This window comes from Melanerpes formicivorus, unplaced genomic scaffold (assembly GCF_026170545.1).
Source record: "Melanerpes formicivorus ecotype bairdi unplaced genomic scaffold, bMelFor1.0.p_v2 SCAF_24, whole genome shotgun sequence".
In the NCBI taxonomy this organism is placed as follows: domain Eukaryota; kingdom Metazoa; phylum Chordata; class Aves; order Piciformes; family Picidae; genus Melanerpes; species Melanerpes formicivorus.
The window spans coordinates 3,326,389-3,345,000 of NW_027142376.1; the positions used below are offsets into that span (position 1 = coordinate 3,326,389).

Sequence of the window (18,612 nt, forward strand, 5' to 3'; positions counted from 1 at the left end):
TTCCTTTTAACACCCGATAGTAATTTGTTTATATTTTTCTACTCTTCTGCTCGAAATCTGTAACTAAATTTTAAAGGCACAGCTTAAAACCACCAGTGTTTTAAGCGCGGGTGGTTTCGGTGCCGCGGCGATTGGCGGGGTCGGGGTCCGCGCGCCCGATGGCCCCGCGGTCTCTCTGCGATCTGCGGGGCCACCCAGATCCCCTGCAGCCGGAGCGACCGCACTGCGGTCCGCCGAGTTCCGCTGCTCACTATCAGCTCTGCCACTGGCTGCTGGCGAGCCGGAGGTGCCGTCTAGACGTGACCATGCTTAGCTGTTCCCTGATACACATAAGGCTAAATGCCGGGTTCTGCACTTCGTTCACCGCAACCTCATGAACGCTGCAGACTTGGGGCTGGGAGGGACCCGGGGATGTTGGTCAACAGCCGGATGGATACGAGCCAGTGTGAGCCCAGGTGGCCAAAAAGGCCGACAGCATCCTGGCCTGGATCAGCATTAGTTTGGCCAGCAGGAGTAGGGCAGTGATCGTGCCCCTGTACTCAGCACTGGTGAAGTTACATCTCGAATACTAGATTCAATTTTGGGGCCACTGCTCCACGAAGGACACTGAGGTGCTAGAACTGGTCCGGAGGAGGGCAACAAAACTGGTGGGGGTCTGGAGAGAAGGTGAGGAGCTGCTGAGGGAGCTGAGGTTGTTCATCTTGGAGAAGAGGAGGCTGAGGGGAGACCTGGCTCTCTACAAATCTCTGAGAGGAGGCTGGAGCCAGGTTGGTCTCTTTGCCCTAGTAATAAGTGATAGGATGAGAGGGAATGGGCTCCAGTTGCATCAAGGGAGGTTTAGGTTGGATATAAGAAATTTTAAACTGAAAGAGCTCTCAAACCCTGGAACAGGCTCTCCAGGGAGGTGGTTGAATCCTGATCCCTGAAGGTGTTTAGAAGAGGCTAAGATGTGATGATGAGGAACATGTCTTAGCCCTAGTCTTGGTAGAATTAAAATAATAGTTTGAATCAATGATCTTAAAGGTCTTTTCCAACCCTTTTTGGTTTTTTCTCTTTGCTTTTTCAGGTTTTCCCTCTAAAGAAAGACAAAACCTGACACAGCAGTTGAATGGTACACTCTGCATTGCAGACTTGTCTGCTGGCTTATCACTGCATAATATTCAGAGTCCTGAGAATAAATATTTTTGGTTTTTTCAAATGGAGGAATCTGGGTAAGCCGACTCCTAGTTCAGGGTGAAAATGATGTATCATATTTTTATCTCCTTCTCAGGCTTTCTCCTTTAACCTGTTTCCCAAGTGCTATGTGTATATTCAGTATTGCAATATCTCTTTTTTAAGACCTTTTTTTTCCTAACTTTGTCTCACTGATTTCTCAGATGTTGGAAAGCAGCTCTGTTGCTCTAGGCTGCTCATCACTTCAGAGGTACAGTTTCTTCTGATAATGAAAATAACTCTGAGAGAGTCTCTGGTTCTTTGTTCTGTTGCCATGACATCAAAGACTTTTTTCCTGTATTATTCCTGAGGTATCATTCTTAGTGCCTCATTTCAATACTGGGAGAACATCCAGGTGATAAATTACCTGGCATGTTCCTCCTGTATACTTCTACTGTGTGCAGTGAATTCTTTTACCCATTTGCCTCTGGTATTTGAGTGATGAGTGGGAGAGGAAGGGCAGTGTACTGATTGCAAGGACCTACTGAAATCTTTAACTTACTGTATTCAGTTGAGTGGAACATTGGTGGAATCCTTTTGTATTTTTTTCCTTGAAATTATATAAAGTAGGAAAGGTTGACTAGAAATGACAGGGCTGTGCATACTGAATGCTCCCAGATCCACTGCATGTCAGCAGAAACTTGTTTCTTGCACCTAGAACAGGAGAACTGCTGCTTGCTGGAAGCTCTAAAGCAAGATGCAAGCTCTGTGGAGCCCTGTGGGGCTAGTCTAGTATCTCAGAGATTTGTAAAGAGGAACAGTTGCTGTAGAACACCACCTTTTGTCTGTGTAAAAAGGGTTATGTGGGGAGTTCAGAACTTGTACTCCATAAGCTGTTAATCAGAAAAAGCAGTGCTGGCACCTGGGATACTGGGACCAGGTGCTGTGTAGCTCTGAAATCAGAAGTGGGTACAGAATTTCAACATGTGATAAGTCATTTCTGAGACTCCGTACTGGGCCACTCCAGTTCTGGAAGCGTGCTTCTGAAAAGCTGTCACCAGCAACAGGCTCCCTTGTCCCTGCTGCTTAACCACGGCAGGTCTTTTTTTCGTTATATATGCATATAAGGCATGTGCCCTGAGCCTCCAGGATGTAATCCTTAGGTTGTCCATCCTCCTCAAAGTCATAATTACTTTAGCTGCCCCTCCATCTTTAACAAGGTTCTTCATATTTAGGTAGTTGGGTTTTTGATGTTTGTAGTTGTTGTTGTTTTTATGAAATGACATATTTGCTTGTCTCTGACAGCTTTATGTAGGGAAGGAAAGGAAAAAAAGAGGCAGAATGTTGCTGTGTGCTGCAATGTATTGTGCCCAGAGCACCTTACAACTCTTCCCTTGCCATCTGGAGGAGCACACAGTACTGTATGAAACCACTACTTCAGGATGTAGGAATTATAACCCAAATAGCATTTGGGAACACCTAGGAATGGCTTCATTGAAAATCAGGCACTCCAGGAAATAATTTGCATGGAAGGGTATTGAGTCTATGCAACTGGCTAGATGTGATCAATTTTTTCTTCCTCACCAGAACCTCAGCATCATGGTAACCTTGCTCTCTTCTTGTCCAAGCATCTCCTTAGCAGTCATTGACCCATGATGGGCTAACTACTCCTTAAAAATAACTATACTGTGAAGCCAGCTCAGGAATGAATGTGTTTCTAGTAGAGGTTTTATCTTCTTAGGCATGCTGGCATTGATAGTTATGGCAAGGGATTCCCTTCCTTCCTCCCTACCTAATCTTCCTTCACACTTGGAGGCAAAGCCATTTACTAGCATCCCTACTGCCTATCAGAGAGATATGTGACTCTAAGGGTCCTTGGTACACTTTCTCCATGCCCCTTCCCACGACCCTGGGGTTTTGTCAGGGTGTTCTCAGTGCCAACTGTTATAAATAGCTGTTGGGCCCTCAGAAGCCTCATTTGGTGTCTACCCCTCAGTGCTTCCCCATGCTGCTTTTAAAATTCATGCTCTTGTCCTTAAGTGTCTACCTGAACTATGTTTCAGGTATGTTTGTGCCTACCCTCTCTGATTCTTACCCACTGGCTTGATTTCTGCCTTGTCACTACAGGCTTGCCTGGTGACCTGGCCTGTTGTCTGATGTGTTGGTGAATCTGCTCTGTGCTTCTTGTTCAAGCATTGTGGAATTTGCTGAGTCTCAGCTCCCAGCTCTATGTTCCATATGGAACAGTCTATCCCTGCTGCTTCCTCACAGTTAGGCTGGCCAGATGGAAAAAATGCAGCCACTGAGAAAAGAAAGGAGTGATAAATGGCAAAAAGATGGAGAGAAAGACGTTCAAGCATGACAAAGCAGAAACAAAAAATATGTTTTAAGAAAGGGCATACGATACAGTGGGGAGATCCTTACCCTTATGTCTGCATGGAAAAGGAGAAATTATGAGGAAGAGACAGAAAGACTACTATGTAGAAACTAAAGAAGGGAATAAAATCACATTCCTGTACAGAAATGCTAGGCAATTATATTAGGCTATCAAGCAAGGGAAAAAAATAAAAGGAAAACTGTTTAGATAAAAACTGAAAAGAGGGAACAAAGAAAGAACTGTATAGATTTAGTCATTGGCATTTGTGCAACAGCACTTACATCTGCAAATCCCTATAGTATTTTCCATGCCACAACTGTTGTGGGTTTGGGTTTTTTTTTTTGGCAACAGCTGAAAAAAAAAGTGTGAATGCTGAAGTGGTAGTGTGGTAGAGTTCATGTAAAGCAGTGTGTAGTAGTTCTATGTGAATGTTATGGTTGTATCTCTACTGTAGAGAAGCCTACGGGAATCAGGCACCAGGTAAACCATGCATCACTTCTGAAAGGATGCCACTGCCACGTACATTTCATTGCAACCTCAGATGGTCACAGCATTTCCATACAGAAAAGCACTTCACACACTCAAAATCCGAATGTAGCACCTTCCTAAGGCTGTTGCCATACCAATTTGCCAGCTTCCTTTGCAGCAGGGGCAGGTGTCTGGGGTGCATTAGGAACAACAGTAGCACTAACGGCTAGTGTTTCTGCAATAAGCATGGTGATTCCTTAAGAGCTTTGGAGTCCACCAGGAGAGAAGGAACTATGCAGCAAATGGAACTTTGATCTGAGAATTTCACCAGGAGAGCGTGGAGGGCAGAATTCAGAGGCTGTGTGCAGCAGTGTTCTTGAGGTGCTCCTCTTCAGTTGCAGTTGGTATGGAACTATGAACTCACTCTGCAGTGTCTGAAAAAATCAGCAGCTCTTCAAGGACTCTGGAGCCACAATGCAGCAATAAAAACACAGAACTGTTCTATAGATGTACTGTAACCATGGCACTGCAAACCTCTGCAGAGGTGTGAATCATACAATGGTGAAACACTGGTGCTGAAACCCGCAGAATGACAAAGTGTGCAGTTCTATGGAGTATTTGTAGCTGGAGCATAAGATTCGTCTGCAGCACCAGCTGCAGTATGGGAATCTTTGTGTGGGCTTTCTAACAGAAGCTTATATTCCAGCACTCATTTGAGACTATGGCTCTGCACCTACCTAGAACAGTGCATGCAGGATGCAATAGATAGCCTGATGATACATCCACACTTTCCACCTTGTGCCTAGCGAAATCACCTCTTTTAAGCACTGAGACAGAGTGATGAGATGTCCTGTGCCCACTCTTCTGCTCTTGGCCTGCTTAGCCAGGTTCTGAAATGCAGCCAATATGGCAAGCCCATTTCAGAGCAAGGCTGTGGTAGTCAATTGCCAAGCAAATGTCAGATTTCTTGCAAGTGCTAGCCTTTCTTCGTTGGTGGTAGTTTTCCTTTCTTCCCTCTTTGCAGTACATATTCCAGCAGCATCTGATGGGGCCCTGCACCACATCTGAGCACAGGTAACAGTGGGGGTTGGAAGGGACCTCTGAAGATCATCTAGTCCAAATTCCCTGCCAGAGCAGGATCATCCAGAGTAAATCACACAGGAACATGTTCAGGCAGGTTTGAATGCCTCCAGAGATGGAGACTCCACAACCTCTCTGTTGTGAAGTTTTTCCTTATGGAAAAACCCAGGAACCTCCTGGGTTCTAGTTTATGTCCATTGCCCCTTGTCCTGTCACTGGTACCACTGAGAAGAGTCTGGCTCCATCCTCCTGATGCTCACTGTGTAGCTATCAATCAGCATTAATGAAATCTCCCCTCAGCCTGCTCTTCTCCAGGCTAAACGCTCCCTGCTCTCTCAGCCTTGCTTCCAGTCCCCTTGTCATCTCTGTAAGTCTCTGTTGGAATCTCCAGTATTTCCCTGTCCTTGAACTGGAGAGCCCAAAACTCTGCCCAAAATTCCAGATGTGGTCTCACTAGGGCAGAGTAGGCGGGGAGAAGAACTTCCCTCGACCTGCTTGACGCACTCCAGGATGCCATTTGCCTTCTTGGTCACGAGGGCACATTGCTGGCACAAGGGAGCTTGTTGCTGGGTCATCGTGAACTTGTCCCCCAGCACTCCCGGGTCCTTTTTCACAGAGCTGCTTCCCAGCAGGTCACCCCCTCACCTGTACTGCTGCAGGAGGTTATTCCTCCCCAGGGGCAGGACCCCACACTCGCCCCGGTTGAACTCCCCGAGTTTTCTGCCCACCCGAGTATCCAGCCCGGCCAGTTCTCGCTGTGTGTTACCACAGCCTGGCAGGACCACAGCCTGGCAGCCACTCCCCCCGCTTCGGTACCGTCAGAAGACTGGCTGAGGACGCTCGGCGCCCCGCCCGGAGCGGAGCCCCCGGAGCAGGGCACGCAACCCCGCCCTCGCGCTCCGGTGCGGCTGCGCGCGCGTAGCCACAGGCCGCCGGGGCTCTAGCTGAGCGCGCGCGCGCAGGAAGGCGGAGGGCACGGGGCGGGGGCAGGGCTGTGCTGCGCTGGCATGGCGGAGGCGCGGCCGGGCGCAGGTGAGTGCGGCCGCTGTGCTGGAGAGCGGGGAGCCGCGGAAGGGGCCGGTGGGGCCTGGAGAGGGAGAGAGAGCATCGGTTGGCGCCTGTGCCCTGGGGCCAAGGGCCACGCTGTGGCGGTCGCGGCTAGGCTCTGGCGTGTGGAGGGGCGCGGGTTGCGGCACCACCTGTTGCCGCTGCCCTACACCCTCCCGCCGCAACTTCGTGGCGCCTGTGGCGCTCAAAATGGCTGTGCCTGCGTCTGCCGCAGGGCGGACTGGGCAGAGAAACTTACCCTGAGGAGGGACCTGTGAGCTTCCGCTGTGTGACAGGCGAAAGGGGACGCCAGGGAAAGTACCAAGAACCAGTTGGCTTCTGGAGAACTTTCTGCTCTCTCACTCCCCGTGCCCGGGAAACTCAGTGGAGAGAGGCGCTGGCAGCACAGGACGGCCCAACCTGTCGCAGCACCACGGGCGTTTGGCGGGGTCTCGCTAGGCTCTGGCAGCAGAGGTCAGGGGCGTGTAGGAGGTGACTGTCACACAGATGGAGAGCGGCTTAGGGACCCGACCTGGAGCAGAGGTGAACGCTGCAAGTACAAGAAAATATTTTTTTCGCTCGTTTGTTTCCCCTTACTTGCTTTCATGATGAAGGTTCAGATTAATTTTTATTCTACTGGCTGCAGCTGCTGAGGAGGAGGGGGAATAGCCTTCTATGATCCGTATTCCAGCCTCACATGTGATGATTTGTCATGTACTACAGGCCCTTAAAGATAGAAGAACCCTTATGTAATTGTGCCTTGAGCATGTAACTAGAAATAACACTGTTGCCGAGAGACATTCATGATATTTAGTGTTTCCATGATGTCTCTTGATTTTTATTGCAGTCTGGATAGAATTATCGGTTTGCTTCATGAGTTAACTCATTTAATTGTTTATAGAGTCATTAGATTTTGCCCAGGAGGAATCCTGAATTTTTGTGGCTGGAGTGAAGAAGAAAATATGAGTCTTTACTTTTGATTAACTGATGGCAATTCAGATGAACTATTTAGTCTTTATCTTAAATACTCCTCTGTTCTTGGCAGCCTGGCTGCCATGACGGAAAAGGTATTCCAGTTCATTCTTTGATGGGGATGCAAATGGGTCCACAGCTGCCTTGTGGAAAGGGACATGGCATAGGACACAATTTGGAAAGCAGAGACTGATAGTTTCAGTAAAGAGAAGCTGGTGCAGGTAAATGCCTGTTTACCTTCTATGCTGTGAGGTTGTAAGTCAGCTCTGGTCCTGAAACCTTTTATATGGTGTATTTTGGAATAAAGGGTCTTACCTAGATATGCTTAGCTGAAAATAGCTTTACCCCAAAGCCATAGATTAATCTGGAGGGTACACTATTCCTACATCTGCTTTATAATACTAAAGATAACACAGATACAGTCATGTTATGTTAATTTTTAGAGTTCATTCCTTGCTATGGTATCACTATGTTATCAAGAACCTTCTTGTAGATAAATTTCAAGTTGTGCTTGAGCAATGTTAGGATGGAAACTGGCTTATGCCCTGCAGCTTCATGGACAGAGTGAGTGTGTGATTTTTGAGAACTTAAATATGAAAGATATTTCTGCTCTCAGGGTAGATCAGGGAAGCAGCTGAGATCGAAGAATTGACAGTCTTGGGTCATGGCAGATGTGCAGCCCATCCAGGATATTTTGCTAGTACTGAATGAGACCCAGAGAATAAGAGACTGTAAGAAACAGGGAAATTGTAGACTGATTATTAACATTGATACACCATTCTAGCTTGCAGCTCTGTGCACCTAGAAGGGACAGGTGGTAATTGTCTTTAATAGCCATTAATGGATTATTTTTCCTTCCATCAGCAGCAGTTACCGTTGAATATTCTTTTGTTTTTTTGCCTTTACAATGACAGCTGGGTCATTATATATGGTACAATGCATCATTAAACTGAAGATACCACAGAGTTGCTGTGAGGCGTTGAGCCTGCTATAAGGGTGAACAAGAAAGTGGAAACTTATGCAAAATCTGTTCTGCAGTAGATACTTTGGGTGGTGAAGCTACTTGTGGCAAAGTTATATTTCTCTCCCTACTTTCCTATTTCTCCTGTGTCATCATGAAATAGGCTAGCTAAAGCCTCATGTCCTGCTCAAAACATGGATGTGCTGAATTTAATAGCATAAAAAGATAAAAGCATAGCACCATGCACCACTGGGGGCTAACTAGCTGGAAAGCAGCTCTGCAAACAGGGCCCTTGGTGGGCTGCAGGAAGTGAGTCAGTGGTGTGCCCTCTCCACAAGGAAGGCCAGCTGTATCCTAGACTACATTAGGAGTGTGTTTCCACTTTGTCAAGGGAGGTGCCCTTTGCCCACTGCCCAGCACTGGTGAGGCCACCTGGATGATTGTCCTGTCCTGTTCTGGGCTTCCAGTGCAACAAGGACATGGAGTGAATTCAGCAAAGGGTCATGAAGATTATTAAGGGATTGGGGTTTTCTGTGTATGAAGGGAATCTGAGATAGCTGGGACTGTTCAGTATGGAGAAGAGAAGTCTCAGAGGTTTTCATGCTGTCTACAAATACCTAATGGAAGGAAGTAAAGAATATGGACCTAGATTCTTCTCAGTGACATTAAGTGAAAGGACAAGAGACACAAGGTACAAATTGAAATGCATGAAATTCCTTCTCAACAGAAGAAAAGCTTTTTTACTGTGAGCAGGGTCATACACTGGAACAGGTTGCTCAGGCTGTAGTAAAATTGCCCTTGGAGATACTAAAAACCTGTGTGGTCACAGTCATGGGCAACTCTAGCCTATTCTGTATGAGCAAAGTCCCTTTCAACCTCATCCATTCTGTGATTCTATGGTGATGATGATTTTGCTTGTTAAATCTTTCTCTAATAATATCTGACTTGTGGGAAGGGAACATATCTTTTATTAGATGAGCTGTTACAGTTGGAATAAACAATACATTTTGGGCATGCCAATCGGATTACATGAAAACGGGTTTCACTGCTCATGTCTTTAAGCCTGAAACAGTATAACTCCTGTTTAGGAAGAAATCCAATGTTTTGTGAATCTGTGGTGTCTCTCAAAACGATGGGATGCTGTTTCTGAATACATCAAGTGATCAGAGAAGACAGAAAAGATAAAGTTTCGTTTTCTGAAAGGAAGAGTTTTAAAGCTTCCAATGTTTCCAAATCTTCCAATGTAGTTGTGAACTGGCAGGGCTCATTGAGAAGTGGGAAGGTCACAAAACCATATGGACTAAAGATGACCTTAGAAATGGAATAACAATGGATGGGGTGAAACCATTAGCCCAGCTGAAGAGCCTCTGCACTTTAGCACAAGCCCAGCTCAAATGCCCTTGTGCAAATGCACACAGCATGAGCAGTAAACGAGCAGCTGGAGATGCTGTCATGCCTGCAGAGTTACAGCCTGATTGGCATCATGGAAACATGGTGAAATGAATCTTATCCTTCTAGTCAAATACACCAATCATATCATAGAATGTTCTGGGCTGGAAGGGACATCCAAATGTTATCTAGTTTGACCTCCCTGCAGTCAGCAGGGACATCCTCGACTAGACCAGGTTGCCCTTAGCTGGAAGGGACTGTCCTGGATCCTTTCCTGTGTGGTGTGCCCTAGGTGATCCTGCTTTGGCAAGGGGATTGGACTCGATCTCTAGAGGTCCCTTCGAGCCCCTAACATTGTGTGATTCACAAGGGTCATTGAGTCCAACTCCTGACTCCACAGAGGGCAAACTAGAAGTTATACAGATACCTAAGAGCATTCTCCAGATGCGTCTTAAACACTGAAAGGCTTGGGGCCATGACCACTTCCTGTGAGAGGCTTTTTCCAGAGCTTCACTGCCCTCTTGTTGAAGAACTTTTTCTTAATACTACCCAATCTGAACTTCCCTCCATACAGCTTTAAGCTATTCCCTCATGTCCTGTCACTGCTTACCAGGAAGAAGAGTTCAGCAACTCCCTCTACACTTCCCTTCTTGAGATAGCTGTAGACAGCAGTGAGTTCACACCTCAGTCTGTTCTTCCCCAAGCTAATACTCTCAGCTGCTTGTCTGAAGTCATGTCTTCTAGTCCTTTCAATATCTTTATAGCCCTCTTTTGAACACTTTCTATTATTTTTGTTTCCTTCTCAGGTTGTGGAGCCCCACATTGCACACAGTACACTATTTTTGATTGAATTTGTATGTATGTCAATAAGTGGTCAATTATTAAATGCTTGCCCAGTCAGAAAGACTGGTACTAATCAATTGTTTATTTAGTTCCAGTTTTGTATTGATTTGAAGCAGTAGAAAGAAAATCAGAGTTCTTCATACCTAGGAAATAGATCCTACTCATGGGTGATATTAAAAGTCCTCATGCATTATTTGTATTTTGGAGGTGCTTTTAAATGTCTGAATCCTGGTTTCCCATCTTTTTCTTCAAACTTGATGTAGAAAGTGCTTTCTTAAATAGTACATCAACAGCTACATTCCATTTATAATTCATGCATACATTTTACATACCACATCTTATAACAGAAGAAACAATGCTCTTTAATAATAGACTGTGCTTGCTGAGGCAAGCTGTGTGATTTTTGAAGCACGTTTCTATTAAACGTTAAGCAGCTGTGAGAAACTGGTTATAATATTTGGCTTTCGCAAGGGGAATTACTGGGGACCGATCGTTGGCCTGATGGTCTGTATTGTGTGGGGTATTGGGAGAGATAGGGGAGGTGCCAACAGGTCTAAAGACTGGCCAGGTCAAAAGTGCAGGTTTTGTCTGTCCTGATGGAGAGGGGTGGGAGCGTGCTGGGGAATAGATGAATATGTATGTTTTAATATATGAATATGTATGTTTGCCATCTATATCAGTTCAACTCGTGTTGTTGGGGTGCGCCTCTAGCAAACTCACTATGCGCCCAGCGCTGTGTTGCCTTTATTTTATAATAAACTGGTTATAAATTTTCAGCAGTGAGTTAGTTTCTCACAATTTGGTGACCCCGACGTGATTACCCTGTTTGCAACGGCTTTCAGGACCCTTCAGAAGGGGGGGCGCCCCCACCGATTTCGGTGGCCCAGAAGGAGGACCCTGGAAGCCTCTCAGAACAAGGGTAGATGATCCAGCTGACATTATAAGGTAAAGGCAAGGGAAGGAGCTCCCGGAACTAGCCTGTAATTCTAGTGCACAAAGACCTGGGCAAGAAAAGGACTGTAAGTATTGTCCGGTTGGGCGGGTATTGAGGTCAGTGAGTGTGCGTGTATGCGTGAGACGTGGACCGTACAGTCCGGATCCATGAAGTGATTATGGAGTTCTTATAACTGCGTTTCCAAGCACCCGCGAGGGACTTGGCCAGTGAAGGGACGAAGCGGTTGGTGATGGAAAGCGTGGACCTTGGGAAATGGGGCAAGGGTCAGGTGTAGACCAGCCCCGGGAAACATGGGAGCAACAAGGGTACCCAGGGATATACCCCCGGACAGTCCTCTGGGGTTGCGTGTTGGAGGCACAATACACACGATAAGGAAATGAGAGTGCCCAAGGAGAAGAGAGATCTTAAGGGTTTTTTTTTTTAAGCTTAGTTGGATCGGCTCCGGGCGGGCCTGGAGCCGGGGCCATTAGGGTAGGGGCTGGGCGAAGAGCAGCCGGAGCTGCAAGTCAGTGTTTGCACCAGCACCTGCGGTGAGGCAGGCAGAGCAGGAGCTGTTGTGGGGAGAGCTGTATTGGCTGAGCTGTGCCCACCAGGGACTGGTAAAGGATCAGGCCCAGGAGGTGGCCAGGCTCAGGTTGGAGAAGGAGGGTTATTTGTGGTACCAAGGTTCCTAGAGGCGGTGTGGAGAGCGAGCTTTAGGGGCAAAAGGGGAAAGGTTTAAAGTCCCGGTAGCTAAGGAGGGGTCCTGGCTACGGGGTCCCGGAATTCCACTGTGGGTGGGGATTCCAGGATTCTGGATGGTAGTCAGGTGGTCTTCACAGCTCTGGTTTCGGGCTGTGAAGGGGCAGCGTTGTTTCTACGGGCTGTGGAGACTGGTCGTCCGTAGGGATCGGGCGATCGGTGCTGCGTCCCGGTTTTCGGCGTCCCGGTGGTGAAGGGCCCGGTTTCGGGGTTTTGGTATCCTGCGGTCGGTTCCTTAAGGGGGCTTGAACTGTGGGGGCCCGTGGTGCGGTCACGCTCGCGGGTCTGACGTCCTGGTTTCCGGGGTTCCAGCGATGGGGGACCCGGGTTCAGGAGTTTTTCGTATCCTGCGGTCGGTTCCTTAAGGGCGCTTGAACTGTGGGGGCCCGTGGCGCGGTCACGCTGCGGGTCTGACGTCCTGGTTTTTAGGGGGGGACCTCGGTTTGAGGGACCTGCTTCGGGAAGGTTTTTTTCCGTGGTTTCAGGTTTCCACAGGAGGGCAGGGACCTGGGCTGCCGCGGGTGAGGTTTTTTTTGCGGTTTGATTTTGCAGGGGATCGGCACAGTGAGGGGGGGGGGTCGGTCGTTCGCAGGGAGCGGGCTAGTAGCTCGGAGCTGGCGCTTCAACTGCCGCCGCTCGGTTTTGACCCCCGGGCAGTGATTAGTGATCAGGGGAATGGGACAAAAGCAAGTCATCAGAACTCCCTCCCATTCCCATCTCAGAGAGCACCTTAGGGGTCATATTATAAAGAATGGTTTAAGCTGAATATGCTGCTGTTTGGATTAGGGCTTCACGCCCTACCCCTGTTCCGGTATTTAAGGACAAAGACAAGGAAAAGGCAGACAGGCTGTTGTGAGAATATGGGACAGGTAAAATCAGAGTGGGGGGGCCACCAAGAAATCAGAAGTGGCCTAATCAAGATCCTCAGTGGGACCATCAACAGCTTCAAGGGAGACAGAACTTGGGAGGTAATACAAGGAATTGAAGAAGCTGTGCCCAGAAATTTTGATAAAGCCTATAGTGAGTATCAGAGGAAGCCACCTATGGAGTGGATGGTAAGATTAAAGAGAAGTTTGTGGCTCTAATCTGGAATAGATCCCAGTTCTGCTGCTGGGGTAATACTTCTCAGGATGCAGTTTGTGGCAAAACCATGGGCAGATATTAGAAACTGGAAAAGACTGAGGATTGGCAAGACAGAGGTTTAGAGGAATTACTACGTGAATCTCAGAAGATGCTTGTAGGGAGGGATGAAGAGAAACAAGGCAAAAGATAGAATGTTGGTAACTGCTGTAAGGGTACTGGTGATTATGGATAGAGAGTTAAAAAAAAGAGGTAAAAGTCTTATATGATAAATTAGCCCTCAATAGTAATATTAAATGGAGTCCAGAAGATGATGAGTGATTGGATAAATAAAAAGAATGTTGATTGATGTTTTAAATTTCCCTGACATGGACAAATCATTTGATCTTTTTGTACATCTCTATGGGGTGTTGACCCAGGACTGGACTGGAAGTAAAAATCCTGTAGGGCATTGTTCCAAGTTACTAGTTTCTGCAAGTAGGTGAGGGCCAATTTGCTTATCAGCAGCCTTTATTAGTAGAGGAGGCCCAGAAAGCAGCTTTTTGTTTTGTTCTGGTCTCAGATCCCACCGTTGGGATTCCTGATGTATATGGGATTGAAGCTGGGGGTAAAGTGTTAATAACAACTGGGAAAGGAGAGTCACTAGTTTCCCCCCAGGAAGGATCTTTTCTTGGTTTTGTTAACAACAGATACAGCTGTTCATACTGCAGAACAAGGGTGGACACATGCTTCGTGAGTAAAAGGACCACTTCAGGAACACCTCTGGTTTAAAGGCTCTGGAACTAGCGAGACAAACCCACCTTTTGAAACATGTGACATCGAATCTGCATTGCAAGAAAATATCAAGGATTTCATTCTGTGTATAAAAGATCCTGGGACTTGATGTCATTGGGGATGGGTAAAGTGTAATAGCAGTGGTAAACTGGTTATGGTCAAGTTTTCTGCTGCACTATAATGATGTGCTGAGAGTGTGTGTGGTTATAAATGTATGCTGTTGTAGTTATAATTTGAAGTGATTAGGACAGAGGATTCATCTGTGTTCTTTGTGTTAAAGTACCAAAAACTGTCTTCAGCTAGTGGGACCACAGAGACTGCAATACAGACAGCCAACGTGCAACCAGAGTTAAAGGACTGGTGGATCCATCCACTGAATGGACCATGGTACCCCAAATGGAGGATATGAGGATGAGTTCCAGTATCAGAATAAGAGTGGTAATGGTCCTTGCCTGAAAACATCACAAACTAGAAACAGGTCAGGGTTCAAAATTGGTACAACCTCCCTGGACAAGGGAAGGAGACATGTCCGAGCAGAGCATTGGTGGGGATTGTAGGAGGCAAGGCCAGGTAGACCTCTGTAATTGCCACGAAGAAGATCTAGAACCATGGCTGTGGGCAGCAACCCCATAGGCCATGTGAGTGGAGTTGCAAGTCAAACCGGACTCCTAATTCCCAGGATTAACCACTCGGAGGGAGAAAGGTGTCACCCAGATAGTACCTATTAAAGTAAAAGAAGTAGTATTTTCAGGCAAGGAACATCAGTTGTTATCCCATTCCTTTACCAGGAAGTTGAAATTGAGAAGAAGTAATTATGGCTCAAGCCAAATGTAGTAAAAAGAAGGGGAGGGATTGTGAGAAACTGGTTATAATATTTGGCTTTCGCAAGGGGAATTACTGGGGACGTGGGGCTCGATCGTTGGCCTGGATCGTTGGGCTGATAGTCTGTATTGTGTGGGGTATTGGGAGAGAAAGGGGAGGTGCCAACAGGTCTAAAGACTGGCCAGGTCAAAAGTGCAGGTTTTGTCTGTCCTGATGGAGAGGGGTGGGAGCGTGCTGGGGAATAGATGAATATGTATGTTTTAATATATGAATATGTATGTTTGCCATCTATATCAGTTCAACTCGTGTTGTTGGGGTGCGCCTCTAGCAAACTCGCTATGCGCCCAGCGCTGTGTTGCCTTTATTTTATAATAAACTGGTTATAAATTTTCAGCAGTGAGTTTGTTTCTCACACAGCCATTTGGTTTACCTTTTATCTATCCATCAGAGTTTAAACCAACTAATAGATTGTTTCAAACAAGACTTGTTTGCAGTTACAATATTGCATCTTATTTTCAAACCAAAATATGTGAAACTGTTTTAAGTGATCTATACTTGAATGGCTGCTATTTACATTGTAATGTAAAAGGATTACAATTTATGTTTGTAATACTTTCTCTTAGTGGTGGATTAGAAACTGAAAATACTATAAACCCGGAAAGGGACTGTAATTGTAGAGAATAAAAGGACAACTTTTATCTTTTGAGTTCTTTGCACAGTATATGTGTACTGAGATGAGAAAAAGAATGCTTTCAGGGAAGCTTCTTGGAGTCCGGATTCTTCTAGATGTATAAGCCTAGTATTTTGTACTTAGTAGGGTCTGCAGTCCTAGTGATAGGTCCCTTACAGCTGAACTATTAACAACTGTCTAGTCCAACTGCCTGACCACTTCAGGGCTGTCCAAAGTTAAAGAATGGTATTAAGGGTGTTATCCAAGTGCATCTTAAACCCTAAGTGTCCCTCTAGGAAAACTGTTCCAGGGCTATACCACCCTCTGGGTAAAGTAATGTTTCCTCATGTCAGGTCTGAATCCTCCGGTGGCAGATGCAGCTTTGAGCCATTCCCACACAACCTGGCACTGGGTACCAGGGAAAAGAGAATCAGCACCTCCCTCTCTGCTTGCTCTCCCACTGAGTTAGATTGATTCTTAACTGAATCCACAGTTGTTTTGAAAGACCTCTGTCTGCTGTTCTGATTTTGTTCTCTCAAAATGAGGTTAGTATTACAGATTACAAAGATAAATGGCAAATACATATAGTGCTTGTTTTTATATCTAGTGTAAGAATAACATATAGTATGGAATAATGTTGTAATATATAACTGCTATATAATATAGTATATAGTAGTGATAACATACTATATGATAATATCAATATATTGAATGTCAATAAAGCAAATAAAATGAATTCAACTGACTTTTAAAAAACAAGTATGAATTAGATTGTGGTTAATAACATCTTTAAATGTGATTTTAAATTTCTAACTTTTAGTAAGCTTAAAGTTTCACTTATATAAAATTGTTTGTTTTTCTTTCTTTAGCCATTAAATCCCTCATAGTAGTTACAACCATTCCTTAAAAATCAAACACCCAAGAAAACAAAGCAAAAAATCTCTTCCATTTGAAAGTGAATGAAATTTACTGGGAGAAAAAAAAATGCTAACATTCTCATTTCTTCTTCCCTTCAAGTGTGAATTTCCACAATACTTATTGAGAACTTAATAGGTAGTTGAGAGACCCAGCCTTATGGAGAGTTTCTTATGTTCATAGCCCAAGTGCTTGATTCTTGCTTTGAATTGTCCCGAAGTAGGGATAATCTGCACCTGCCCTACCATTGGAGGTACCCTACCTAATCTGTAAAATGAGCACTACCTTCATCAGATTTCAGAAGTCTCTTGTCTTTTTTAACCACTGTGTAAGAAGTAACCAAGCTGTTCAGCCTGTTAAACTGTTCCTGCAAATTTCTGTTTCAGTGTAATCAGAATTCATTTATTATTGCTACTTTTTGGCTGGTGGATTATAATTTATATTCAAACTGCCGTGTTTAAATCTCACATGTAGACTTTGTATTTAAAGGACCCCTTTTTCATCGGGTTTGTGTGTATATGTAAGACTTCAGCACCTTTAAAACACTTGTCCTCACATTTGCATGTCTTGCATGTGTACAGTGCTACTTCAGAGATTTTTCTTCACTCAGAATCATCACAGTCTTTCTCTTTAAGATTGCAAGAGAAGGTGACTTCCACAAAGCACTGCATGATTCTACTCTAATTTCTGGAAACTTGTTTGCAGTTGTTCTGTGCAATGTGCCATTAATTGTGCTTCTGGGCCTTTGCTGGAAAGAAATATTTATTATTTAATGGTCTTTACCTGTGTTTTTTTCACTTTTTAGGTGCATTGAATGCAAATCCTGATGCAGATTCCATTCCAGGAGAAAGACAGCCTACAGAGGTAAATTGGGTAAATAAAGAGAGGAAAGACTCTAAAAGCAATCAGAATAGAAGTAATTTACAGTTTCCTAGTCTGTCTTCTGAAAGAAGCACAGATTATGAAAGCTCTTCCACAAAGCATCACAGTCTTCGTAATTCAGACAGTCAGTATGGGAATTCTGAAGACTTCCACCAATATTTTGGTACCAGTAAAAGTCTGAAGAATCGCAACTTGCAAAGCCAGAGATGGCACAGATCAAGAAATGATAGCACATGTACTAGAAGTAAGGTGAGGCAAAGTACTCCTGATGCTGCTGCAGGTCCAGGAATTTCAGATGCTGCAGTAGCACCTGGAAGAAGAGCACCTCCAAGAGGATATAATGACTTTCTCTCCTCAGAGAGTGACAGGGAGGTACCTAATGCAGATAGCAGAGGAGCAAAGCCAAAGAAAACACATCTGATGTATGCATCTGGAAGAGGTTTCAAGGAGAAGGGAAAGCAGGTTCATGACCGGGAAAAGAGAGTGTGCTCCAAACAGACAGCAGAGCTGTTTGAAAACATTCAGTCTTTTGATTTGACTCAGTCTGACTCTTCGGAATCATCTGTTGGGAAGGCATTCTGTGATGCACCTGTTGGAAGTGGGGATGAGCAGAGAGGCTATAATTACATAAACAAAAGATATCCCCGGAAGCCTGTGTGGAATAAACCCCCAGCAGAAAAGGAGTGCCAGAAAAGACCTGATTCTCACCGTACTAAAAATGTAAAAGTAGGTAAGAAGTCTTCTCTTGCATGTAGTCCGAAAGAGAAAAATGAAAGGAAGAAAGAACTCTCTGTTCACAGAAATTATGAAAGCGTGACAAGTGAAGTCAGGCATCAGATGTCCGATTCTGTCAGATGTAATGGAAGAAAGTTCTTGTTAAAGGGAGATCAGGCACCTGCACTTCATTTCAGCTGGACCCAATACTGGAAAAAGCAAAGTGATGTACCAAAAAACAAGGAAACTCATACAGGTAAGTTTTCTAGACTCTGCTGTACTAAAGGTGTAATCTTTAGTGTTTTAAACCACCTTCACATCTGACTAGCTGCAGAGGCTTATTACTTTAACATTAGGTCAGTATCAGTTTCACAGGGTAGAACTAAATGTGAATCTGTGGTTTCTGAACTGGAAGGTGTTCTGCAAGCTTACTAGGGAAGGAAAGATTTTGTTTAAACTGTTTGGAGTGGGTGGGTTGGTTGGTTGGTTTGTTTCTTGGTTTTGTTTTACTCCCAAGCTGCAGATGATCAGGCACCATGTTAAAACGAGTGTTGTGGAAGTTTGGAGTAAAATTCCGAGCAATGAGACTTCTTAGAATCATAGAATGGTTTAAGTTGGAAGGGATCTTAAAGAGTATCTAGTTCCAACTCTCCTGCCATGGACAAGGATAACACCTGCCTAGACCAGGTTGCTCAAAGGCTCATCTAGCTTAGTCTTAAATTCTTCCAGGGACAAGGTGTCCACAGCTTCTCTGGACAGCCTGTTTCATT

At 45.2% G+C, this 18,612-nt stretch overlaps 1 protein-coding gene across 2 annotated transcripts in view; it reads left to right on the top strand.

Moving 5' to 3' along the window:
* The first annotated feature begins 6,025 nt into the window (after nt 1–6,025).
* NFX1 (nuclear transcription factor, X-box binding 1) overlaps nt 6,026–18,612 on the top strand; it is a 51,329-nt gene continuing 38,742 nt past the window's right edge. For both annotated transcript variants that reach the window (XM_068152614.1, XM_068152615.1), the window contains exons 1-2: nt 6,026–6,109; nt 17,052–18,098. In XM_068152614.1, the coding sequence (XP_068008715.1) occupies nt 6,085–6,109; nt 17,052–18,098 (1,072 nt within the window). In that variant the 5' untranslated portion in view covers nt 6,026–6,084. The remainder of the gene's footprint in view (nt 6,110–17,051; nt 18,099–18,612) is intronic.